At 37.9% G+C, this 27,088-nt stretch overlaps 3 protein-coding genes across 5 annotated transcripts; 1 reads left to right on the forward strand and 2 right to left on the reverse strand.

Moving 5' to 3' along the window:
- Window positions 1-80: 80 nt before the first annotated feature.
- Window positions 81-11,190, reverse strand: LOC112056146 (astacin-like metalloprotease toxin 3). Its single transcript, XM_052890210.1, has 7 exons — window positions 9,320-11,190; window positions 8,450-8,493; window positions 6,707-6,920; window positions 5,370-5,542; window positions 4,180-4,330; window positions 3,025-3,167; window positions 81-392 (listed from the first exon to the last, which is right to left on the reverse strand). The coding sequence occupies exons 1-7, from the start codon at window positions 9,402-9,404 to the stop codon at window positions 285-287; spliced, it is 918 nt and encodes a 305-aa protein (XP_052746170.1). The 5' UTR covers window positions 9,405-11,190; the 3' UTR covers window positions 81-284.
- A 152-nt stretch (window positions 11,191-11,342) lies between these two features.
- On the reverse strand, window positions 11,343-26,434 carry LOC112056147 (cleavage and polyadenylation specificity factor subunit 5). The gene is made up of 4 exons (XM_024096511.2): window positions 26,020-26,434; window positions 24,700-24,811; window positions 17,010-17,100; window positions 11,343-15,243 (listed from the first exon to the last, which is right to left on the reverse strand). Exons 1-4 carry the CDS (start codon window positions 26,241-26,243, stop codon window positions 14,996-14,998), a joined length of 675 nt encoding a protein of 224 aa, XP_023952279.1. The 5' UTR covers window positions 26,244-26,434; the 3' UTR covers window positions 11,343-14,995.
- On the forward strand, window positions 17,217-26,016 carry LOC128199674 (uncharacterized). Of its 3 annotated transcripts, none has more exons than XM_052890184.1 (2): window positions 17,217-23,938; window positions 24,708-26,016. In XM_052890184.1, exon 1 carries the CDS (start codon window positions 18,170-18,172, stop codon window positions 22,901-22,903), a length of 4,734 nt encoding a protein of 1,577 aa, XP_052746144.1. In that variant the 5' UTR covers window positions 17,217-18,169; the 3' UTR covers window positions 22,904-23,938; window positions 24,708-26,016. The 3 variants fall into 3 exon arrangements, with proteins under 3 accessions (XP_052746144.1, XP_052746146.1, XP_052746145.1); XM_052890186.1 differs by having other exon boundaries at window positions 24,487-24,832; XM_052890185.1 differs by having other exon boundaries at window positions 24,503-24,832.
- Window positions 26,435-27,088: the final 654 nt, after the last annotated feature.

The following is a 27,088-nucleotide window of genomic DNA, read 5'->3' on the forward strand; positions in this document are numbered from 1 at the left end:
TGCATCCTAGAAATTTCTGAAATATTTTTTGACGGCCTTTGTGGCGCAGTGGTATGCGCGGTGGATTTACAAAACAGAGGTCCTGGGATCGATCCCCGGCTGGGCAGATTGAGATTTTCTTAATTGGTCCAGGTCTTGGTGGGAGGCTTCGGCCGTGGCTAACAAGTTAGCCCGCTTCCATCTTAGTCTGCATCATCACTTACCATCAGGTGAGATTGTTGTCAAGGGCCAACTTTTATTATTTACAATAAAGGGGAAGTGTTTGTATTAAGTTATTTATTTTTTTAATTTACAGAACATTTTGCACCATACAACATGTTGACAAGTTTTACATCCGATTCGCTCAACTTTGTCGTGTGTCCCATAGACAACGTGCGTTGCCATAACTTGTCCTGCAAAAAAAAAATTATATCAAAAAAGTCTATGACCTATGCCTTCAATTCGGGCGTAGGTTCGAATACGATCCGAGGCATGCACCTCCAACTATTCAGTTGTGTGCATTTTATGAAATTAAATATCACGTGTCTCAAACGGTGAAGGAAAACATCGTGAGGAAACCTGCATACCAGAGAATTTTCTTAATTCTCTGCTTGAGTGAAGTCTGCCAAACCGCATTGGTCCAGCGTGGTGGACTATCGGCTTAACCCGTCTCATTCTGAGAGAAGAATCGAGCTCAGCAGTGAGCCGAATATGGGTTGATAACTACGTCTTTTGTAGACGGAATCATCGATCGTAGATCGTTAGATGGGCCCCGAAGCGTCGCGGAATTGTCATTGGTTTCGCTAATACTTACGAATGAAAAGTAACAACTTTTTCGTTATCGTGTTGCGGCTTGTGTTTTTACACTTCCAAAATGACCACGAACGCATAATTATGGGACTAAACAAGAAAAAAGCAGTCAAATATTTTTTTAAGTCACAGCATGCGCTTGTTGCATATTTAGTTAAGATGTGCGTGGACGTCTTTGAGTAGTGCGTTCTTTAATACTTTAATATGGAGGGGCCGATCTAACGATTTATATCGATGGACGGAATATTCCATTTTTAACCGACTTCAAAAAGGAGGAGGTTCTCAATTCGGTCGGTATTTTTTTTTTTTTTATGTATGTACACCGATTACTCAAAAACGCCTGAACCGATTTCAAAAATTCTTTTTTTGTTTGATACGGTATAGTCCCCATTTGGTCCCATTGCCATCATGTCAAGATCTGATGATGGAATCCTGGAGAAATTGAGGGGAACTTTTGAAAATTATATGGGTGTCTAGTGTGTTCCTATACTTTTCTATTTAGTACTTTTAAGCACTACAATTTCATGAAGATTTAAAATTGATCTGATGATGGAGCCATAAAACAGACGAGGGAACTCCTCGGCGATTTAGAGCAGTTACCTTGTGTTTGGGCTTGATTAATTTGTATTAATGAGACCTTTCCACATAGATAGGTTGTGACTGACATTTAGTTGTTTGGTGATGAAGACCAAGGACAATTAAGGGAACTCCTTAACAGTTTACAGTAACTACCTTGTGTTTGGCCTTGATTAATTCATATTGCTGAGAACTTTCTACCTAGATGAGTAATTGTGTCTGTGATTAGGGGTCTGGTGATGAAGACCAAGGTCAGTTAAGGGAATCCCTTAACGGTTTACGGTAGCTACATTGTGCTTGGGCTTGATTAATTTGTATTGCTGAGAATTTTGTACCAAGATGGGTTGTGACTGTCATTAGGGGTCTGATGTATTCGTTTGAGATGAAATTTTACACTAAAAATGGAAAAATAATAAAAATTTTAATAAAAAAATACAACCGACTTCAAAACCTAAAAACGTACCCACTAAACTAAAAAGTGAAAAATAACATCATAATATGTTCTACCTGCTGATCAGTATGAAGGCGGTGCTTAGCCGGTGTTGTCTTAATTTAAGCCATTTCTGACAGGACCACATGAAACAACACTGTCTGCAAAATCTAAATCTATAAGATATTCTCACATGGCTTGAATTAATACATCACCGGCTTAGCACCGCCTTCATACTGATCAGCAGGTAGAACATATTATGATGTTATTTTTCACTTTTTAGTTTAGTGGGTACGTTTTTAGGTTTTGAAGTCGGTTGTTTTTTTTTATTAAAATTTTTATTATTTTGTACTATTTGAACGTAGAGTGCATACACTTGTTAGAACCTTGTGTGACGTGAAGGGTAGCAGCGATAGTGATTGTACCATTATTTAGTGGTAGAGGAAACATCTCGAGCAGGTCCTAGGACTTGTGACGTTGGGAATAGGTTTAAGGGGTCCGTTTAGAATGCATCAACACTTCCCTGCCCGACATGTTCTCCATACCCACACTAAAAAGTTCATGATGAACAATAATTACAACACAAAACAACTAACGCGACTGGCAGCGTGACGGTGTCTACGCTGCTGACAAACAAACAACTGAGCTGTAGTCATCAAATACCCTCTTATTTAACTTTTTTAAACAAACAAATGTTAATAAATACAACTGCGAGTGAGAGAGGGGTTGAGTGGTGGGGAGTGAAGGTTCCGTTACACTCTCCGACGGTTCATTAATGTCATCTTCATTAGACTCGTCTTCTTGTAAGCAAACCGAACTAATGCTATCTTGTTCCAAGTTAGTTGTATGTGACAATGAAAGAAATAGCGGTTTCCACGCTGGTGGCAGCAAGCATCCATGATCCCAATTAAAATTAATGAACCGGACATTAATGAACCGTCGGAGAGTGTAACGGAACCTTCACTCCCCACCACTCAACCCTACGCCCAGCGCGCGATGCGAGCAGCAGCGCGTCGCGCAGCCGCTTCGTCAGTTCGAAACTAGTCGGGCATACTCCGATCTAATATCACGTGAGTTTTAGCAGTGTTCATAATCAATTAATAAGGTCTACATACTTACTCAATTTTATTATACCAACACTGATACCTCCCCCGTACAATAACATAAATAATGAATCAACAACCTGTCATCGAAGAACATGTAACATGCACATCGCTGCGTATTCTTACCTGTATAGGTTGCACAGTGAGCTGGCCCAGCTCGCAGTGAGAACACATATAGTTGGCTGGCGCGTGGGTGACGCTGTCAAAGTCGTAGGGTATATGGCTGAACCACGCGTCTTCGGGATCCTTTTCCAGATAGCGCTCCTTGCCTATACAATCAAATTCAAGTTATGTTATCGCCGCGTAGCAACGACTTGCGGACAACTTCAGTGTGCTCGTGGCGTTCGAGCCGTCCACATCTCTTGTTGTGTAATTCTTTATGGGTTACTTGGGATAGGCGGGGAGACTTGAGTGGAAAAGGGGAGTGTTTGTTAACAGTCAAAGGATCCTTTAACCCTACACACAACGTTCACAAGTTCGTGACTTCACTCAAGGTCATTCTCTGCCATTGTAGGGTCTTATTTTGGTTACAGTTTGATTTGTTAATTAAGTTGTTGTGAATCATAACCTTTGTTCGACATTAGTTTTCTTAATTTTGTAATCACTCCTGAGTCTGCTAAAAAGTTATTTCATGTAAACTTCTATAACCCCAATACTTGGATGATGAGTAGTCCAGTGGATATGATCTCTACCTTCAATTAGAAGAGCATATAATCGATTCTGGTCCTGTACATAGACACTTCTAAATTTTCGGTTAAATAGATGCTTTTTAAGAAATTAAATATCACGTGTCGCAAACGGTAAAGGAAAAACATCGTGAGGAAACCTGCTTAACTGAGAATTTTCTTAATTCTATACTTGTGTGAAGTCTGCCAATCCGCATTGGGCCAGCGTGGTGGACTATTGGCCTAATATGACGTGACGTACAGCAGCGACAGTGATTGTACCATTATTTTGTGATAGAGGAAACACATCGCGCAGGTCCCAGGACTTGTGACCTTGGCTTAAATCAATAATTACAACACAACATTATTGCACAAAATCACTAACGCGACTGGCAGCGTGACGGCGTCTACGCTGCCTAACAAACAACTGAGCTCAAGTCATCAAATTCTCCTTTTATTTATAAACAAAAACTCCCCTCTACAATAACATAAATAATGAATGTGAATACCACCTGTAATGGAGGAACTTGTAACATTAACCCCTCTTATTCTGAGAGGAGACTCGTGCTTACCAGTGAGCCGAATATGGGTTAATGATGACTTGGGTGATAGTTACCTGTTTCAACATTGCTCCAGTGGATTATGACGTAGTTATCCCGATCGAAACGGTTGGACATCATGGGCACGCCCATGACTCGTAGTAGATTGTTGACAACGTGGGCGGTGTGCCCAGCAGCGCCCACGACCAGAGACGATAGCTTTATAGACTGTAATCAAATAGGTTACTTGCTTGTTTCATCATCATCATATCAGCCACTGCAGGACATAGGCCTTTTGTAGGCACTTCCAAACATCAGGATACTGAGCCGCTTGCATCCAGCGAATGTCTGCGACTCGCTTGATGTCGTCAGTCTACCTTACCTGGTGGGGGGTCGACCGACATTACGCTTACTAGTGCGGGGTCGCCTTTCCACCTTGGGACCTCAACGTCCCTACGTCTAACTAAGTCGACTTTTCGACGGCCTCCGTGGCGCAGTGGATTTACAACGGAGGCCCTGGTTCGTTCCCCTGGCTGGGCCAATTGAGATCTTAATTAGTTCAGGTCCGGCTCTGGTTGGTGGGAGGCTTCGGCCGTGGCTAGTTACCACCCTACTGGCAAAGACGTACCACCAAACGCTTTAGCGTTCTGCTACGATGTCGTGTAGAAATCGAAAGAGGTGTGGATTTTCATCCTCCTCCTAACAAGTTAGCCCGCTTCCATCTTAGATGGAATGTTAAAGCTTGGCAAGTTCGATGACACTCCAATGATATGCGGGCGACTGGGGGAAAGACTACGCAGGTGTGAATACGTGCGTGCGGGGAAGTGTATCAGCCATGAGTTTTTATTCTTCATATCACTCGGCTACGCGCCCCCCGGCCTGCGCTGAGCTGTGACAGCCCAGTGGATATGACCTCTGCAGGAGGGTGTGGGTTCGAATTCGGTCCGTGACATGCACCTCCAACTTTTCAGTTGTGTGCATTTTAAGAAATTAAATATCACGTGTCTCAAACGGTGAAGAAAAACATCGTGAGGAAACCTGCATACCAGAGAATTTTCTCAATTCTCTGCGTGTGTGAAGTCTGCCAATCCGCATTGGGCCTGCGTGGTCTACTATTGAGCTAACCCCCCCTCTCATTCTGAGAGGAGACTTGAGCTCAGCAGTGAGCCAAATATGGGTTGATAACGAATTTTCGCTTTCACACGTAGTCAAGGGCTAACTTGTAAAGAAAAAAAACTTGAATTTTATGAATTTTGCAGGCTCTTACTTGCTTTCCTTCAACGAATCCCAACTCTGGCATGTCTTCCCCGTCTTCCTCAAACCATACGTAACTCTTTGGCAACAAAACATCGTCTAACACAATTTCCTGGAAAACTACACACGTAGACTGTTGTATTGTGTTCATAGCGCGTTTTAGAGCATTGAAGTCTTCTGTGTTTACTGGAAATAAATGGCGTGCATAAAGTTTACAATAAGATTAAGCATTATACATTAAAACAGGATTTCTCAAAGTGGGGTACGCGAACCCCTAGGGGTTCGCCATTCGACGGCAGGGGGTTTGCGATAAGATTTACGTAATGGTGGCTTGATAACTGATACTGAGTCAGAATTAAGGTAAAAAATGGTCCAAAATGACTCCTAATATTGAATCCATTTGCGACAAGAAACTAGCACACCCATCACATTAATATACACACACATTAATGTTCACACTAACTATTTTTGGTAATATAATTATAAAATGTTTACTTATAAAATTATTTTTTTTTATTGAGAAAGAATACAATAAGGAACTTAAGCTAACTTATCCTAATAACTATACAAATCATGCCCACGTGGAATGGTGGCAAGAATACTGGCTGCATTAACGCTGGTAATAATAATAATAAGTAAAGTATCAAAATACTTGGACCTTGCTTACCGTACCACGAGATTACCGCCATGTGGAATGTTTTCGTCATCAACCCATATTCGGCTCACTGCTGAGCTCGAGTCTCCTCGTAGGATGAGAGGGGTTAGGCCAATAGTCCACCACGCTGGCCCAATGCGGATTGGCAGACTACACACACGCAGAGAATTAAGATAATTCTCTGGTATGCAGGTTTCCTCACGATGTTTTCCTTCACCGATTGAGACACGTGATATTTAATTTCTTAAAATGCACACAACTGAAAAGTTGGAGGTGCATGCCCCGGACCGGATTCGAACCCACACCCTCCGGAATCGGAGGCAGGGGTCATATCCACTGGGCTATCACAGCTCTGTGGAATGTTGAGTCAACTATTATTGTTCCGATAGTTGTTTCAGTCAATGGTCTTATAGCGAAAAGCTTCGACCAACACCTTAAGAAGCTTTCGCTTAACTGTTGGATCAAGAGTCGGATACAAAAGGCAGTGATTCTTGAGACGGCGCGTATTGTGAGGAGGTTCCTCACTCTGGAGCCCTGACCACCGGTTGCTTGGATACTCAAATGTCCCGCAGCGGGAGGATTGATTATTTTTTTTATAATTTTTTAATAATGTTTTGTATTTTATACTTATATTGTTAAAAATTTAAAAAAAAGAAGTAATAAATAAATGAGGGGCATATTTTTTTTATAATTACCTAATTTCTTATCAACACCATACAAAACTATCCCCAAGGGCCACAATTTGTCACTATAGTATTTCAAATTGTCAGCACTAAATTGAATCGAGTCTTCAATATTCATTGCTCTTCTAGATGGAGAAACTTTACGAGTTAGTAGTCCACACTCAGTCTTGTAAAGCGAATTGATGTATTTGCTTTCTTCGGTTGTTATGAGCGATTTTGTTGGCTCCTAAAATCAGTGTGCACACGGCTTTAAACGACGGTAAGCACAGTGCTGGATTAGGCAAACTTGATGACCTAAGCAATTTTTACCTGTACTTTCTTTAAGTGAAATACAAATTAATTAAAAAAATGTTTTTCAAGATTCTAATGTACGACTTTGTTCCCATTTTTAATCTACATCATCATCATATCAACCGATGGAGTCCACTGCAAAACATAGGCCTTTTGTAGACACTTCCAAACATCACGATACTGAGCCGCCTGCATCCAGCGAATGTCTGCGACTCGCTTGATGTCGTCAGTCCACCTGGTGAGGGGTCGGCCAACACTGCGCTTTCTAGTGCGGGGTCGCCATTCCAGCACTTTGGGACCCCAACGTCCATCGGCTCTTCGAACTATGTGCCTCGCCCTTTAATGTACCTACATATAGAATGCTAATTTACAGCTTTATAGTTGGTAATAGTCTCTGCGTTAAGCCATGGGACAGACGTCCGGACGGACGGACAGAGAGACGGACATGGAGAACTTACTAAATTGAACTTAACTTAGAGCCGTGATAGCCCAGTGGATATGACCTCTGCCTCCGATTCCAGAGGGAGTGGGTTCGAATCCGGTCCGGGGCATGCACCTCCAATTTTTCAGTTGTGTGCATTTTAAGAAATTAAATATGTGTCTCAAACGGTGAAGTAAAACATCGTGAGGAAACCTGCATACCAGAGAATTTCTTAATTCTCTGCGTGTGTTAAGTCTGCTAAACCGCATGGGCCAGCGTGGTGGACTATTGGCCTAACCCCTCTCATTCTGAGAGGAGACTCGAGCTCAGCAGTGAGTCGTATAAGGGTTGATAACGACGAAATTGAACTATATGGGGAACAACGGAACTCTAAAAAATCGCCCGGATTTTGAAATTGCTTTAACTTTCGAGTGTTCGTTTTTTCTCGGTTATTTCCTAGACGGGATGCCTTAAGCAATTGCTTAAATAGCTTAAGCTATTCCAAGGCTGGCGTTAGCATACGTACAAACATCAATCGTAGATCGTTAGATGGGCCTCAAAGCGTCGCGGAATTGACATTGGTTCAATTGGTTATATTAGTAGGTACGTCATCACTCGTAACACATTTCTCTTTATTCACGTGGCTTGTTTTTACTCTTCCAAAATGAACACGAAGGCATAATTAAGGGATTAAAATGAAAAAAAAACAGTAAATATTTTTTTAAGTTCACGTCCACTCACATCAGGCGCTTGTTACGTACCAAGATAAGATGTGCGTGCACATGACATAAAATTGTGCGTTCTTTAGTATGGAGGGGCCCATCTAACGATTTATATCGATGCGTACAAACTGTCTCATACAAAATGGACTATTCTTCCTAAAATTAGATCAGTTAATAATTAGGTACCTCTTCAAAAGCTTAAAATTAAATTGTAAATAATATTTGAAAAAATAATAACAAATTACCTTCTAAATTGAGGTAACTACCCTTTCTAGTAATTCTCTATTAGATATTATCTCTAAATAGTAAGAACATCTTTACCTTCTCATATCTGTCTACCAAGTCGTAGCTATTTGCAACACTGCCTGTAAAAACACTCATTTCAATGTAGATATCTATATATATATAAAAGAAAGTCGTGTTAGTTACTCCACTCAGGAACGGCTGAACCGATTTAGCTGAAAATTGGCAGGGAGGTAGTTTTGAGCCAGGAGAAGGACATAGGATACTTTTTTTTGTAGGGGTAGGGTAGGGGTAGTTGAAAGTTTACATCGAGTTTCACGCGGACGAAGTCGCGGGCGTCCGCTAGTTTTTAAATAAAAGGAACAATTTATAAAATTGTCATAATTTAGATACCTACGAGTATTACCAGGTAAACTAATTTCACAAAAAAAAATATTATAGACTACTAGCGAACGCTCGCGACTTCGTCCGCGTTGAATTCAGTTTTCCAAAATCCCGCGGAATCCATGGTTTTTTCCGGGATGAAAAGTAGCCTGTGTGTTAATCCAGAGTAAAATCTATTACCATTCCAAATTACAGTCAAATCGCTTCAGTAGCCACAGCGTAAAAGAGGAACAAACATACATACACACAAACTTTCGCCTTTTTTAATATTTGTGTGATAGATATACCAACTTAGGAGTAGAAGGTTAGCTTGGTATGGACATGTAATGCGTAGGGAGGAAATTCATATTACTAGAAAAATGTTGAATGTGCAAGTGGAAGGTCATAAGAGGAGAGGAAGGCCAAAGAAGAGATGGTTGGATTGTGTGGAAGAGGACATGTGTGTAAAAGGAGTGGATGATGAGTTGACGAGTATAATAGAGACGAATGGAAAAGATTGACATATTTTTCTGACCCCAGTTAAGTGGGATAAGGGTAAGGAGATGATGATGATAAGATACTTACTGGTAGAATCAACGCCTGCTCTCAGCATCGCTGTCACAATCCTGGCTACATCTCTTGGATTCAAACATTTGTATCCTATAGTCATGTCCTGTACAAGTCAAAATTCATTTATTTCAAGTTTACAAGCACATTTGACACGTCAGTTGACTATTTCTAAAGATTCTACCACCCGTTCTCGCCAACCGATCGCTACCCCTCCCTAACTCCCTAATGTTTACGGAAACAAGTCGCGCCACCTAGCGTCTGCACAAGCCAACACGACGTCATATCCGTCTAAGACTAAACTCCACTTCTGACGGAGAAGCCGTAGCCTTAGAGCAGGTTCTAAGCTTTACGTGTCAAGGACGGCAGATACACAAAGTAACACTAACGATCATTACCGGTACGACCGCTTACTTACCGACTTAAAAGTTACAGATGGAACTTCAAAGTTACAGATGGAACTTAAAAGTTACAGATGGAACTTAAAAGTCACAGATGGAACTTAAAAGTTACAGATGGAACTTAAAAGTCACAGATGGAACTTAAAAGTTACAGATGGAACTTACCACAACGGTGCTATTAAAATCGTAAACATTTGGTGAACAAGTCTTCCGCTTGTGTGGATTGCTTATGTACAGAATCTTGTATTTCGCTGTAGTATTGAAGTCGGAGGAACTTTGAAAGAATTTGACACAAAAAGTTTCTTGTATTCGGGACAAAGTCGTCGATATGATTTCTTGGGAGTGCAAATCTGTAGTAATAGGTAATATTTTTCGTCGTCATCAACCCACATTCGGCTCACTGCTGAGCTCGAGTCTCCTCTCAGAATGAGAGGGGTTAGGCCAATAGTCCACCGCGCTGGGCCAATGCGGATTGGCAGACTTCACACACGCAGAGAACGAAGATAATTCTCTGGTATGCAGGTTTCCTCACGATGTTTTCCTTCACCGATTGAGACACGTGATATTTAATTTCTTAAAATGCACACAACTGAAAAGTTGGAGGTGCATGCCCCGGACCGGATTCGATCCCACACCCTCCGGAATCGGAGGCAGAGGTCATATCCACTAGGCTATCACTGCTGTGTACTAGTAATATTTTTACTAGACTAGAAGGTAGTATCTTCAGTGGCGTGCACTTCATATATGCATCAAAGTTCTGCGTACCCTAATATATGTTTTTCTTAATAGTCAATATATAAAAATATTCCCATTTTCACTAATTTTTCTTACTAGTGCACACCCTGATCGACAACCCTGTGCACGCCACTGAGTACCTTGTATGTATGTAACTATGTAATATTCTTTTCATTTCTCATACTCGGAAAGTAGTGTTGTTTTGATCTGAGCATTGGGTGGAAAATGCTTCCCTCCATAGGGAGGGTATAACTCATACAAATTACTTCCCACCTAAGGGTCGGAATGAATTTTAAAATTAGAACTGCTGTCATCAGCTGTGAAGTTGTTTTTTTTTTTTTTAATTTATCCCCAACTAAATTCGGGGACAGGCAAAGATTGTTGACCATACAGCCTGTTCAGACGTCAATGAAGTTCTTAAGGAAAAGTTTTACGTAAAAAATAAAGTAATTATAAAAAAAAATGCTACGGCCATGTGAGTTTCAACAGCCAGTGTAAACTTAGCGCAAACTTCTTAATCAGAATAAGCCCCAACAATAACGCGTTGAGTTCCCTAAATTAAATTTGAAAAGTCGACATAAATTGGCGGGATAACTAATCTGTTACATAACAGTGACGGAATTAAAAAAAAATAGGTAATTATTAAAAAAATATAATGACAATTGATTTTTAAATACCTTATATTCACCACGCAGCTTGTAAAGACTCATTCTGGATCATTCTTTATTCTGTGACTTACCATAATCCTTGCTATTAATCGCGTAGTGGACAATACCATTTTTCCACAGGTAACCGTGGACTATATTTAATAATAAAACTAAATAACACACACGAAGCATATTTTTTTTTTGCTTTTGAAACTCTATACGATTTCGTAAACTTTGCAAATACAAAATCAATGCGAGTGGTAATAAAAATACGAATTTATTGCATTTTCATATTATAAGTATTACAGATTTACAAAAATATTGTATATTCAGATAAAGGTCATTCTTTACCGACGCAAATAACGTACAATAACCCAGGATTCATCATCATCGTCATCATCAACCCATATTCGGCTCACCGCTGAGCTCGAGTCTCCTCTCATAATGAGAGGAGTTAGGCCAATAGTTCACCACGCTGGCCCAATGCGGATTGGCAGAGTTCACACGCACAGAAAACTAAGAAAATTCTCTGGTATGCAGGTTTCCTCACGATGTTTTCCTTCACCGTTTGAGACACGTGATATTTAATTTCTTAAAATGAATGAAGTGCATGCCCCGGACCGGAATCGATCCCATAGCCTCCGGAATCGGAGGCAGAGGTCATATCCACTTGGCTATCACGGCTCACCCAGGATTAGAGGTGCATTTCTTACAATTGATTACTGTCAAGTTAATTTTCCGAGAGTAACTTCATCTCGATGAGACGCTCAACTATTTTATTTACGAAAATTCATGATTTTGGTAGCTAACTGGGTTACCAGGTAATAAAAATATCTGAGCATCGGAACGAGATAATGTAGGTATGTACCTAGCAATTTGTAGGACATTGTGGTTATTACCATATTTTTATACGGTACCTGGTAACCCAGTTAGCTGCCAGAATCTAGAATTTTCGTAAATAAAATAGTTGAGCGTCTCATCGAGATGAAGCTACTCTCAAGGAAAATTAACTTGATAGTAATAAATGTATAGATTTTCTTTCTTCTCTCTGAAAAAAATATATTATTTTCCATAAGTTGCCATAAATGCATTGTTTTTATAAGAATACTTATATATAAATATGTATTACATAATTATATATTACATATTCTAAAAATAGTAATCATCCACCATTATGGAAAAACAGTTTGTATATGTAATACCTAGTACATATAAGTTAAAACAAACAAATATGAAATATATAAAAAAAACTTTCAAACCCTTTTACATTTTTAATATTTTTCTGATTGTGTACTATTACAATCATCATCATTATAAATAAAACTTTAAAAATATGGATTATCCATACAAGCTTTCAACCCCTTCTATTTTCATTTTCACGATAAAAAATATCCCATAACCTTCACCATAGATTAATTTGAATTTATACAGTAGTTTCGGCTTGATGCGCGGTGGATAACAAGACAGACAGACAAAAGTAAAAAAAAACATTTTAGCTTCATTGTCGATTACAGAGTGCCTCTCCAAACTCCAAAAAATTTTTTCAAAATAATATCTTCAATGTACAGAATTGGACCTCTTACATTTAGAAGTCTTACTCTTTATGACTCTTGTAATTTTTTTTTATAAAACTTTATGAAAAAAATTAAAAAAAAAAAAAAAACAAAATACAGTGTTATACAAAAATTTTTAACAACACTAGCATTTTTTTCATAAGATTTTTAATAATATAAATATTATGTATTTTTCTAAAATTTGAAACCCACCATTATGGGAAATACTTTGTAATGTAAATACAATAATTTACTATTCTGTACTTGTAAATAGTACATGTAAATAAATAAATATAACTAGATTAACACTTATCATCTAAAGAACAGTCTTCTTTCTTCAGGTACAATAAATAAAACGCACTGTATTCCATCTTATTCTTTAGTCAAAATGTTTCTTACAATCTAATGACAATTTGTAGTCAGATTAAAAAAAAAAAACAATATTTTTTCTTTAACTATGAGGGTATATCTAAATTATTTTTGCATGCCACCTCAATATATTCAAAATACTTGTCTATGGATTAATGCTATTTTGCTACTGTTCGCATAGACAGGGAATCTATAAACATTAATAGTGGACTATTGAAAAAATGGCGGACTATTGACCAATAGTCACGTGGACTATTCGAGTAATGGTTCCACTGTATATTTTCCAATAGCTTCTTAAAATATATATTAATAGTCAAATACTATAACACTACACTTGTATAAACATCAATAGTGAACTATTGAAATTGGTGGACTATTCACCAAGTCGAGCGGACTGTTTGAGCAATGGTTCCACGGTATATTTTCCAATAGCCTCTTGAAATATACATCAATGGTCAAATAGTATATATAACACTACACTTGTCTATGGATTAGTGTGATATGTTTTCCACAACTGTGAAGCATAGCCAGAGAAGTAAATAGACAAATGTAGAGCATCAATGACATTCTTGGATCGTTCCGACTCTCAGACTAAATACACAAGGACTAGTATTGCACCCAAATTCACAAACAAAATTTTCTGCCGTTTTCTAAGGAAAACGAGCTTAGATTTCATACATATCTTATACTAAACTAGCAGGTTTTGTTCGTTTTTACACCATTTAACTACACAAAAAGGTATTTTTACGGAGATTTTTAACCGATTTTAAACTATGAAACATCGATTCTATAGAGACAGTGTTTAATCATATAATTTGACAGAAAAAACTCACACTCCAAATATTGAAACTCCTTTACAGAGACCAGTAAATTGTTCTCTTTTTCCAAGTAATGTAATGGGCGTTTTTCATCTGTCTATTTATTTCTCTGTCTACACTACATAAACAGTGTGATAATGTATTGAGGTGACAGGTAAAAATAATAATATACATATTATACTTATTGTTTTTGAACAACCCTCAATTTTTTTAATTAATATATAATGGACATGCCAATGACATGGCCAATTTCCCGTCCAACTAAGCGAAAAGCCTGTATTAGAAGTATGACAATAGTCCAACAAGTCATTAATAAATCAACAGAATCAAATATTTTGTCGTTATTAAAACACTGTTGTTTATGTATTTTGGTCATGACTAATATTTATTCCCCTACAATGAAGCGAAAAGCCCCTAGCAATGGATAATATACTAATCCAATATTTCTTTGCCAATAGTCCAATGTGAAATTTGACAATAATTATCGCTCTCTAGCAGGAAAAACTGCATTTGAGCATGGACAAATTGAGACTACAAAAGCGGTGCGAGAGAAACAATATAATGGGCCCATAGCCTTATGATACAGTTCAAATATGTCTTTATTGAGAATTTTTAAGTTCTTGGTACAAGCAAAACAGAGCTCTTGAAGGAATAAGCAGATATACTCATCCTTGTTATTTTTGTATTAAACTTCTATATAGTAGGCTATTGAATGGTGCACTATTGCCCAATAGTCCATTAGAATAATCATCAATATCATATAAGACTTGAAATTCAAGTTTTTGCTTAGTCAGACAGTTAAGTGTAAACGAAATTTAATATATAAAGGCTCTGCAAGAGAGAGGATGACATTTATTTAATTAATAATAGTCCTGACCATTATCTTACAGTTCACAGATACCTATTATCAGAAATTTACTCAAGATACTTAGTTCTTGGGAACAGCAATTAGAGTTCTATGTTGAAGTTAGACAAGGAAGAGGCAATTATACTATTTAATTTCCTTATTTTATTGGACTATTAATAAAGAGTGGGCTATTGACCAATAGCCCTACAAAGAAAACAATACTTCAGTGGAATGTTATCCCTACAGCCCATTTGACATACCAATCTATAAAATATAGGACTTTTTACAGTTTTCGCTTAGTTAGATGCTTAAGTGTAGTATAAATTACATATAAACAAAGTTGAACCTACAAAGGCTCTGTGACAAAGAGGATATAATGGGCCCGTAGCCTTGGGCATTGTCGTATAATTCAAACAGTGGTGCGGCAACCAGTTTATAGTTCTTGGGCACAGCGAACAGGGCCCTATCCTGGAGTTGGACGAGGAAGAGGCGCTTGTGCTCTTTGGGTTTGGTTATGTGGGGTGGTATGTATGGATACTGGGGTGGTTCGAAGTTGGGTCGCCACCAGTTGCCTGTGGACAAATAGGTTATAATAATAATATAGCTGTGTATAGCCAGTGGATATGACCTCTGCCTTTGATTCAGGAGGTTGTGGGTTCGAATCCGGTCCGGGGCACGTACCTCCACTTTTCAGTTGTGTGCATTTTAAGAAATTAAATATCACGTGTCTCAATCGGTGAAGGAAAACATCGTGAGGAAACCTGCATACCAGAGAATTATCTTAGTTCTCTGCGTGTGTGAAGTCTGCCATTCTGCATTGGGCCAGCGTGGTGGACTATTGGCCTAACCCCTCTCATTCTGAGAGGAGACTCGAGCTCAGCAGTGAGCCGAATATGGGTTGATGACGACGAATACTATAGCCTTTTATTGCCTTATCGAATCTTACAATGTAAATATAAAATAGAATAATTATTTTAAGCAGGTATTTACATAATGTGCATGCATGAAGTTACAAAACTTATAATAATTGATAGAAGTTACGATTACATATTACTCGTAAATGATGGCATATTATATAAACTTGTACCTACATAAATAAGTATTTATGTAGGTACAAGTTTTGAAATATTTTTTTTTAAATTTTTAAATTAAATTAAATTTTTTAATTTTTTTTTTTCATTCAATATGGACCCCACTACGGGTAAAGGCCTCCTCCAATTTTCCCCATGCTTTTCTGTCTGATGCGGTTGTTAATAATAATAATAAATATACTTAAACAATACACATCACTATCTACCTCTAAAGTAAGCATACAGAGCAGCTTGTGTTATGGGTGCTAAGATAGTTGATATTATGATTTTAATATACAATTATATACTAAATATAAATACTTATATAATGTATGAATACACACAGACACTGGAAAACACCAATGCTCATCACACAAATATTTTCCAGTTGTGGGAATTGAACCCACGCCAATTTTCAATACGGACAAATAGATTGATTTCATTATATTTCTCTTCTGTTTTTATATTATTTATATTTCTTTCTTTTCTAAGACTCTGGAAAGCCAGTAGGTCAAACATGCATGCTACAACATATCTAGTGCCAAGAAAAAGAAAAAAGGTCAACAAATAACGGTTGAGTTGCCACAACTCTTATGCTCCAGCATAGTTGAATTTATTTATGCTAAGATATTTGTCGTCTCTCCCAAAGCCTATAGAATATAAGCTCCCATGATATAAACACTGTAATCTACCATACTTTTTTACTTTGTTTATATTCTTTACAACTTAACCGTTGACTACAATCACACCTGATGGTAAGTGATGATGCAGTCTAAGATGGAAGCAGGCTAACTTGTTAGGAGGAGGATTACAATCAACACCCCTTTTAGGTTTCTACACGAAATCGTACCCAAACGCTAAATTGCTTGGCGATACGTCTTTGCCAGTAGGGTGGTAACTAGCCACGTCTGAAGCCTCCTACCAGCCGAAATACTATACTTACCTAAGCTTTCAGCTTTTATAAAATGTGGGAGGTCTGGCAGATATGGCTCCTGGCACATAATACATTAGCAGCAAGTTCTTTATTAGAACTGGTATTCAAACCTGCTCTGAGAGGATCTTAACAAATTTGGATAGATAGGAGGAACAACACAAGCAGAGAAGGGGAGTGTTGATCGATTGTCAAGGAATTCCTTAGCCCTACATCCTTTGGTCACAAGTCCTGGACTTTGCTCAGAGATTTTCTCTTCACGATGAGATGGACCTGGGACCTGCAGAGTAAATCCATGGATTGCTACAATATTTGTCTCGTAATTACTATGACTTACCAATCGTGTCCTCTATTAACCAGTCCTGTTTGATTCCATCCTGACGTCCGAGTGTCTCTGTGAGCAGTCGCTTCAGACCTTCAATTTCATCCTGAAACATACAAAATATAACCTAAGCTAGCTTAATCCAGAGGTTACACTCTTGTAAATTCATCATATCAGTCGATGGAGATCCACTGCAGGACATAGGCCTTTTGTAGGCACTTCCAAACATCACAATACTAAGTGCTTGAGCCGGTACAAGTAGGTATATACCTACTTGTTGTCATTTCATGAAAACATAAAAAACGCGCTGTAGAGTTGGATGACACCTATGGCTTATCATGTAAGGTGCAATTTTGCGTGGCTAACAACGGCCACCAATCAAATGATCGAGGCTTCAAAATGACCAAATAAGGTCATAAAACGCTTTCGCGCTGTCGACCGAAGCGACGCGTTGACTGACGACGGTTGGGACTCCGATTTTCGCGCCTCTCGAAGACGGTCGTGCACTTCAAACGCAACGCATTAAAAGTTTAAAGACAGTTGTCATTACACATTACGCAGAACTAAAACTTAGTGAAATCCTATAGTGGTGCCATTCCAGCGTGGACATCCAGAAGCCATAAACGACGCCCGCAGAAAGCCGAAAAGCAAGGTAAGTCCATAGGCTGTTATCTACTGTTCTATTCGTGTAATGTTTGAATGAAATGACAACTGGTGTACTTTACTCAAATATACGCCGCCGCTAATCAAAGTTTGTAAAACGCATCAACCCCCATAAGAAAGGTGGGACACTATTTACACGTGTCACACCATAAGTTTGGTCCATTCGAGCCTAGGATAGTGTTCTAGCTATTAACAGTAACTAAAATTCATACCTACGTCATACGTTAGGCATACTCATATAGTTTTTTCTTCCGCCATCTTTGTGATATCCAAAGAACGCTTAAAACTTAATTACATGTCTTATCTCTTGTTATTATGAAGATTTAAGTCATTCCGCATTTATATATACTTACGTAAAGAATATCTAAGTATTCTCGTAAACCCCGCGATCGACATTAAGTTCGATACCTACCTACCGCCACGCGCACGCCGCTTCACGCAATCTTTGTGTAATATCATCACGAGATTAGTTATAATTTATTTAATTCTCATTCTCTTTTCTTTTCAATAAGATGGAGAACAGTGAATTAAAAACGCAGTTGAATATACTTATTTGCAAAAAGGAAAATATCTTCCAAAGACTAAATAGGCTATATGATAGTTCAAAGGCCATTTCTACCTTCGAGTCTAGAAAAAATGATACTTTTATGAACGAGTCTGAAACTATCGATGCATTACATGCGAAGTTCGAAAACATATTGGATAGCATAAATGATTTATTATTACAAATAAATCCGAAAGCCCAGCCTGACTACCAGGCGCTGGATTCATTTGAGGATCTGTACTCAACAGTGAAAAGAGTTAGGAATAAAATTTTGTCAAATACTAATAATAATTTGTCAAATACTAAGAATGAAGCTCCAGCTACCCACATTAATTTGGCTCCAATACAAATTCCCTGTTTTGATGGGAAACCACAAAACTGGGCTATATTTTACGAAACATTTAAGGCGAACGTACATTTAAATAAAAACTTAACAGATTCACAAAGGGTTCAATATCTTATTTCTAAATTGACTCAAGGTGCATTGACCTTTACTGCAGGCTTAGTTCCAAATGGCGATACATATAATATCATTTGGAATAACTTGGTGAAAAAATACCAAGATAAACGCGCATTAGCTACTCATTATTTAAATAATATTTTCGATTTGAAAAACTGTTCTAATAATGTAAACAGTTTAAATATGTTTATAGAAAAGTTTTCTTCTTCAGTCGCCGCACTAAAACAAATTGATATTTCCGATCTTACAGATTTTATTTTATTACACTGTGCCTTAAGAAAGATGGATTCGCAAATAATACAAAACTTTGAGATGTCCTTGCAATCGAAAAATATTGATATACCTACATACACGCAATTAGTAGAATTCGTTCAAATGCAAGTAAAAATTCTCGAACGTTCTAACACTTCGCTTCAAAAAATATCAAATTCAAATTCCCGTAATACCTACAAAACATTGATTGCACAGACTGATTTTTCAAGTAACAATGCAACGACAAATTCTTGTGAATTATGTAATCAAAGTCACTCGAATCTTTATCATTGTAAAAAATTTATAGAAATTAATGATCCTTTATCGAGATTTGAATTTATTAAATCAAAAAATGGGTGTATAAATTGCTTATCACTTTTTCACAATTTAAGATCATGCAAGTCAAGGGTCACCTGTTTTTGTAACAAAAAGCATCATAAGCTATTGCATAGGGATAATAATAACACTAAATACGCACAAAGGAATACATCAGCTGTTTGCAACAATGCACAGAGTGAAACTGCGAGAATAGTGCCGTCTCCCTTTGACGCTAGGATAAACACCTCTCAAAATTATGTCGCATCCTTCTCTAACGCACGCCATACGAACACTCTGATTAAATCGAACATGAATGAAGGTAGGTCAAATATACTACTCGCGAGTGTTGTTGTAAGGGCTACGCCTTATAAGAAACGTAATAAGGTTGATATTAGATGCCTGCTCGACATCGGATCGCAAAATAATGTTATAACTTTAAAATGTTGTCAGATGTTAAGTTTACCTATAAAGCCGATATATAATTCATTCATTAAAGGAATAGGAATGAGTTCACAGCCTATTCATGGTTATGTAACGTTAGATATACAATCGCGAATTTATCCTATGAATAAATATAATATAAGGGCACTTGTTTTAGATTGTTTAACAGACCAGTTACCGACACAATACGTTAATACGTGTAACATGGACTATATCAGCGATATACCTCTCGCAGACCCTACCTGGAATATCCCAGGCGGTATCGATTTAATTCTAGGCGCGGAATTATTCCCGCACATATATATAGGTAAAAAAATTATACCTGAAACGCACGGTCCTGCAGCGTTACTTACTACATTTGGATATATATTAATGGGAAGCTGCAATCAGTATTGTGAACAAAGTAATAACTCCTTTACCGCGCTAGCTATAAACGAGTTAAGTTTCGATCTGCAAAACTTTTGGGAATTAGATCAAATTCCTGTTAAAAAACATTTTAGTCCAGCGGATATCGAATGTGAGAAATTATATTCAGAATCGATTTCTCGTAACGAAAATGGACGATACTCAGTAGCTTTGCCATTTTGCAAAAATCCTACTACATTTAATGATTCATATCGCAACGCATATCGACGATTAATTTCTTTAGAACGGAGACTTAATCATGACTCCACTTTACGCACGCAATATAACCAAATCATAAACGATTATTTGAGCTTAGGTTATATATCCGAGGTTAATGATCTCGAAAAAAGGGATGAAGGATTTTATTTAGCACACCATCCCATTATTCGGCCAGAAAAAATTACTAGCCCAGTAAGGATAGTAATTGACCCTTCGGTTAAAAATATTAATAATATTTCACTAAATGATATATTACATGTCGGTCCAAATTTACAAGCCGATTTGTTTACTCTTCTTTTGAACTTTCGATTATTTCCGGTAGCAATGACTGCGGACATTAAACAAATGTATCTTCAAATTGAAGTTACACCACGCGATAGGAAATATTTAAAATTTTTATTTCGTTTTCACGATAAAGAACATATCCGCATTTTTCATTTCAATCGCGTTCCCTTCGGATTGAAGTCAAGTCCGTATCTCGCAATGCGAACATTACAGCAATTGTGTAGTGAGGAAAATAAACGCTTTCCATTGGCGAGTGAAATTGCCAAATCACAATTCTATATGGATGACCTAGTACACTCAGAACCGAATGAGGAAACAGCGAAAGAATTATCACGAGAATTAGTCTCATTATTCAAATCTGGCGCCTTTGAGCTAGTCAAATGGACCAGTAATTCTACGTCACTGTTAGATAATTTACCGAACACGCACCGCACAGTTGTAAATTTTTCTGATAAAAATAATATTTGCAAGGTGTTAGGTCTCGCTTGGGAGCCTAAACCAGATATATTTCATTTTACCATCTCGAAATTGGATGATAAATGTACGAAACGCACGATTTTATCTTTTGTCGCTAGGCTATTTGACGTTTTAGGTCTTGTGTCACCAGTTATTTTGTACGCAAAATTACTTATTAAAGAACTTTGGATAAATAAAGTTGACTGGGATGACACACCTTGCGAAAATGTAACTAGAAAATATCTAGCATTAACGAAAGAATTCTCTCTCTTATCAGATTCTTTACAAATACCGCGTCATACTGGCATTAAAGAGGGAAGTAAAGTAAATATTGTAGCATTTTGTGATGCAAGCCTTAACGGATATGGATGTGTGGTATACTTACACATTACAGATTCACATAACAATATTATTGTAAATTTATTATGTTCTAAATCGAAAGTATCCCCACTGAAAATAACTACACTTGCCCGGTTAGAGTTATGCGCCGCTCTTTTAATGTCGAAATTAGTTAAAATCGTAAAGGAAACTTATTCTACTCGCATTAATATTGAAGAAATTTACGCATTTTCCGATTCAACCATCGCTTTGTCGTGGATAAAATCCTCTCCGCATAGGTGGAATACATTTGTAAGTAATCGTGTTTCTCAATGCCAAGAAAATTTGGATCCACAACATTTTTACCACGTAGCAGGAATTGAGAATCCTAGTGATTGTTTATCACGTGGTATGTTACCAGCTCAATTAATATCGCATTCACTTTGGTGGAATGGTCCAGAGTGGCTTAATAGACCACCTTCTGAATGGCCCAAAAGTGATTTTTTTCCCGCGACATATGAAACGCTGCCTGAGTTTAAAAGTAATACTCTAATAATAACTAACGTTCAATGCGAACAATCTATATTATATAATTTAACGCAACGCTTTTCCTCTTGGAATAAATTAATACGCACTGTTTTATATGTTTATCGCTTCGCTAGACTTTTGCCTGACACTGGAGAAGTCAATAAAATATTTTTTGTTGAAAACGCTTTAATAAAAGAAATTCAACGCGTTCATTTCGCTGATGAAATAACCCGCTTAAAAAATAAACAATTACCATCAAAAAAATTACAGAAGTTGTCTGTTTTTCTCGATGATAAGGGAATTGTACGTATAGGAGGGAGGCTTTCGAATGCAGATTTACCCTACGAAGCCAAACATCCCGCCTTGCTTCCTAAACATGATCACGCAGTTGACCTAATAATTGATAATTATCATTTAAAGAACTGTCACACCGGAGCAGGTCTTTTAATGTCGATCATACGACAAAGATTTTGGATTCTTGACGCTAGGACGGTTATTAGGTCTAGAATTCATAAATGCAATATTTGCTTTAGGATGAAACCTTCGCACCCTTCTCCAATCATGGCTGACCTTCCGTCTTATCGCCTCCAGGAAGCAAAGGCCTTCCTTTTTACAGGAATCGATCACGCAGGTCCGATTCGCATAACCCTCACTCGCAGACGTGGATATCAGTCACAGAAAGCGTATATATGTTTATTCGTGTGCTTAGTGACAAAGGCAATACACATAGAGCTCGCGTCAGATTTAACATCAGATAACATGATATCATGTTTAAATAGATTCTTGAGTAGACGCGGTCCAGTAAATACCATCTGGACTGACATGTCCGGGACGTTTATTGGAGCAAAGGCTCAATTAGATGAAATATATTCTCTTTTACTTAGCTCAGACTATAAAAATGAATTTGGTCTAGAACTACAAAAAAAAACGAATAGAATGGAAAACCATTCCGCCGCGTTCTCCACATTTCGGTGGAATATGGGAATCAAATATAAAATGCGTAAAAGCTCGCCTTTATAGAGTCATTGGCAAGCAACTCCTTACTTATGAGGAATTATTTACTGTACTCACACAAATTGAGTGCATCCTCAACTCGCGCCCGCTAGGTTTAACAACATCTGACCACCAGCCCGATATTATTACACCAGCGCATTTTCTAATGACCACGCCTTTAGAATACTTTCCGACGACAACCTTTAACCCTGAAAGGCCTAATTTAAAGAATCGAAAACAGTTACTCGATAGCCTCGTTATGTCATATTGGAAGAAATGGCGTTTGGATTATCTGCACACTTTGCAAGTCAAAGGCAAATGGTGTACACCGGACAATCCAATCACCGTAGGTATGGTTGTGTTAGTTGAATTTGATGATGTACCACCTTTGCAGTGGCCTCTTGGTTTGATAACCAAAACGTTCCCTGGAAAGGATGGTGTAGTACGGGTCGCTTTAGTTAACACTAAAATGGGTGAATATAAACGCCCAGTTGTAAAACTCTATCCACTTCCCACGCAATAATAGTTACGCAAATAAATATATTCTCTGTTGTTAATAATTAATATAAGTATTTTTCTCTTTATAAAATAATTTAATGTTTAGTATTTCTTTATAATCTTTAATATGACACTTCGTCAAGGCGGGGTGTATGCTTGAGCCGGTACAAGTAGGTATATACCTACTTGTTGTCATTTCATGAAAACATAAAAAACGCGCTGTAGAGTTGGATGACACCTATGGCTTATCATGTAAGGTGCAATTTTGCGTGGCTAACAACGGCCACCAATCAAATGATCGAGGCTTCAAAATGACCAAATAAGGTCATAAAACGCTTTCGCGCTGTCGACCGAAGCGACGCGTTGACTGACGACGGTTGGGACTCCGATTTTCGCGCCTCTCGAAGACGGTCGTGCACTTCAAACGCAACGCATTAAAAGTTTAAAGACAGTTGTCATTACACATTACGCAGAACTAAAACTTAGTGAAATCCTATAGTGGTGCCATTCCAGCGTGGACATCCAGAAGCCATAAACGACGCCCGCAGAAAGCCGAAAAGCAAGGTAAGTCCATAGGCTGTTATCTACTGTTCTATTCGTGTAATGTTTGAATGAAATGACAACTGGTGTACTTTACTCAAATATACGCCGCCGCTAATCAAAGTTTGTAAAACGCATCAACCCCCATAAGAAAGGTGGGACACTATTTACACGTGTCACACCACTAAGCTGCCTGCATCCAGCAAATCCCTGTGACTAGCTTGATGTCGTCAGTCCACCTGTTGGGGGCGACCTAACACTGTGTTTGTAGTGCGGGATCGCTATTCCAGCGCCTTGGGACCCCAATGTCTATCGGCTCTTCAAACTACGTGCTCCACCCATTGCTGCTTTAGCCTCACGTCTCATTGACCTATGTCGGTGACTTCAGTTCATCTGCAGATCTCCTCATTTCTGATTTGATCATGTAGAGATATTCTGAGTATAACTCATTTTATCGCCTGCTGTGTTACTCTGAGCCTTCTTATAAGGCCCATAGTTAATCAAACCCAGGATCTCCGTATTGTAAATTCACTGCACAACAAAGTCTGTCTAAATTATATTAATTATATCAGTGGACTGGATCCCCAGCAACACTCCAAGGGGCGTTCAGCTCTGGGGCGGCCTGCTAAGCTTCTGGAGCGAGCTCGGTTGGCTGGAGTGACTCCAGTGGGGACCAGCACCGAAGGGACCTACGTACAACGGCCAACCCTAGTGGCCAAGTGCGGAAAAGGCCTAGGAAAAGAAGAAGATCAATGGAATGGAATGAAAAAGCTGTCAAATCTCACCTCCCCAGGGTTGAGCTCTCCGCCGGGCAGCTTGAAGAAGGCAGTGCCGAGCTGCAGCAGCAAGACGTGGGGCAAGCCGTGTTCATGCACCAGTAGCACACCTTCCACTGACCTTGAGTATACATTTGTTGATGTGAAACTTCTTATATGAATAAACATGATATTCTATTTTATAGTATAAACTTTTTTATCTAGGATATAATATAACATTTCACTAGTTATTAATTTAATAAATATTTTTTGTTAAATAATTATTTATTCTCTACAAGGTAGCCTTTGACTACATTGATGGTAATTGATGTTACAATCTTCCACCAGCCAGACCTAGACCAATTAAGAAAACCAAAATTGAGCCTGGAACCGAATCCTTGTAAATCCCCCGCAAACATCACTGCGCTGTGTCTTGTAAATCCCCCGCAAACATCACTGCACCATGGTGGCCAATAAAAACTATTGCTCCCTGTATAAGATGCACAAATCGAGAGAAGTAACAGGATATTCTTTCTAATCATTTAATTAGTGAGTAGTATATATTTATATGCTGTGATAGCACAGTGAATATGACCTCTGCCTCTGATGCCAGGGGGTGTGGATTCGAATCTGATTCGTGCACCTTCAACTTTTCAGTTGTGTGCATTTTAAGAAATCAAAATATCACATGTCTCAAACGGTGAAGGAAAACATTGTGAGGAAACCTGCATACCAGAGAATTTTCTTAATTCTCTGCGTGTGTGAAGTCTGCCAATCCGCATTGGGCCAGCGTGGTGGACTATTGGCCTAACCCCTCTCACTCTGGGAAAAGACTTGAGCTCTTCAGTGATATCAATATATTTATATTCCTGAATGTGTTTTCCTGAAACTGTTCTTGACTGTACCTTGCAATAAACATTCTTCAGTGCTATTGTGTGCTGTGATAGAAACATATTATTATGAAGAGATCAGCATACAAAAGACGTCCATATCGCAAAGTAGCGATTTTTCAGGCAACCTTTGGTTTAGAAAAACACTAAAACTTCGGCAAGTATGTATCAAAAATAACCATTTTATTCCGTATTCCCACATGAACGGAAACTTCGCGGATGAAACCGCGGAGCGTCTGCTAATCTATACTAATATTATAAAGCTAATCTGTACTAATATTATAAAGAGTTTGTTTGTTTGATTGAACGCGCTAATCTCTGGAACTACTGGTCTGATTTGAAAAATTATTTCAGTGCCCATTTATCGAGGAAGGCTTTAAGTTATATATTATCCTCGTATTCCTACGGGATCGGGTACCTAATCAATCAGTCAGTCAGCTAGTTAATACATAAAACTAACCTTCTCATTCCAATTTTAGCAAACTCCTCACGCATTCTTTGAAACCGCGCCGGCACCGAAGCATCTTTCTCAAACAACGGCTCCTTCGTTCCGAACGTGTAATTTGTTAGCGGATACAGATTTATTGTCCTGTTTAATGTTAAATTCGGCGTTAAATGGCTGTTTTGATGTTGTAAGCCGGGCCGGGTCGGCCATTGCGGCTTGTTGCCTTGTACAGTTGCCATTGTTATTTACACTATAATCTACACTAGAACTTTATGTTTAACACTACCAGATGATGTATGAAGTTTATTGTAAGCGAAATATAAATTATATTACTGTTTTTGTAACTAAATAATTAGTAAATTGTCGGCAACAAAAATGAAATGCAGAACACAACACATGCAAAATTCGCGTTACCATAAACAATATAGATTATAGAAACGACAAAGTAGGCTCCTCGAAAAAATATCGATACATCGATATATCGATATTATTTTTTCAATGTATCGATATTTTTGAGCGATATTTAATGTTTCGATATATCGATATAAAATTACAAGTATTGAAAAGTTATAAAAATCGATATTTTTTATAATTAAAAAATCCTAAAAAAGAATACTTTCTTTATACTAACATTTTTTAACAAATTACATTTTTTTTGTCTTTGGTCGACTCGATTTACTGCGTTTTAATTTGGTACTTAAGTTGGCTTTTAAGTTGGCAACTCTGTCTGTCAATGTCATTTCAGTGTCAGTGTCTGTGCTTCAACTATCCGTATTATAACTTCAACGCGAGCGTATTTCTGCCTGCATTTAAGTTGATTATAGTTCTCAAACAATCTAACTAATTAAATCTGTATCAGATAAATATTGGTTTGATTAATAAATAATTAATATTTTTTATTGTTGTCCTTTATTTAAAAAAATTAAAAATGATGTCTATTGATTAGTATTTATCTAGTAATGTAAGATGATTGAAGTAGATTAGGCCAAATATTTTTTTTTTCCTATCACACCTATATATCGATATATCGATATTTTTAAATAAAAATATCAATATCGATATTGATATATTCAAAAAGGATATA

This window comes from Bicyclus anynana, chromosome 27, assembly GCF_947172395.1.
Source record: "Bicyclus anynana chromosome 27, ilBicAnyn1.1, whole genome shotgun sequence".
In the NCBI taxonomy this organism is placed as follows: Eukaryota; Metazoa; Arthropoda; class Insecta; order Lepidoptera; family Nymphalidae; genus Bicyclus; species Bicyclus anynana.

Coding starts and splice junctions, on each gene's coding strand:
- LOC112056146 (XM_052890210.1), bottom strand. CDS start 9,404: ATGACTATAGGATACAAATGTTTGAATCCAAGAGATGTAGCCAGGATT. Junction 8,494..9,319: donor AGCAGGCGTTGATTCTACCA/GTAAGTATCTTA, acceptor GTGTTTTTACAG/GCAGTGTTGCAAATAGCTAC. Junction 5,543..6,706: donor TGGTGTTGATAAGAAATTAG/GTAATTATAAAA, acceptor ATTTATTTCCAG/TAAACACAGAAGACTTCAAT.
- LOC128199674 (XM_052890184.1), top strand. CDS start 18,170: ATGGAGAACAGTGAATTAAAAACGCAGTTGAATATACTTATTTGCAAA.
- LOC112056147 (XM_024096511.2), bottom strand. CDS start 26,243: ATGGCAACTGTACAAGGCAACAAGCCGCAATGGCCGACCCGGCCCGGC. Junction 24,812..26,019: donor GCTAAAATTGGAATGAGAAG/GTTAGTTTTATG, acceptor TGTATACTCAAG/GTCAGTGGAAGGTGTGCTAC. Junction 17,101..24,699: donor GAGAGCTCAACCCTGGGGAG/GTGAGATTTGAC, acceptor TGTATGTTTCAG/GATGAAATTGAAGGTCTGAA.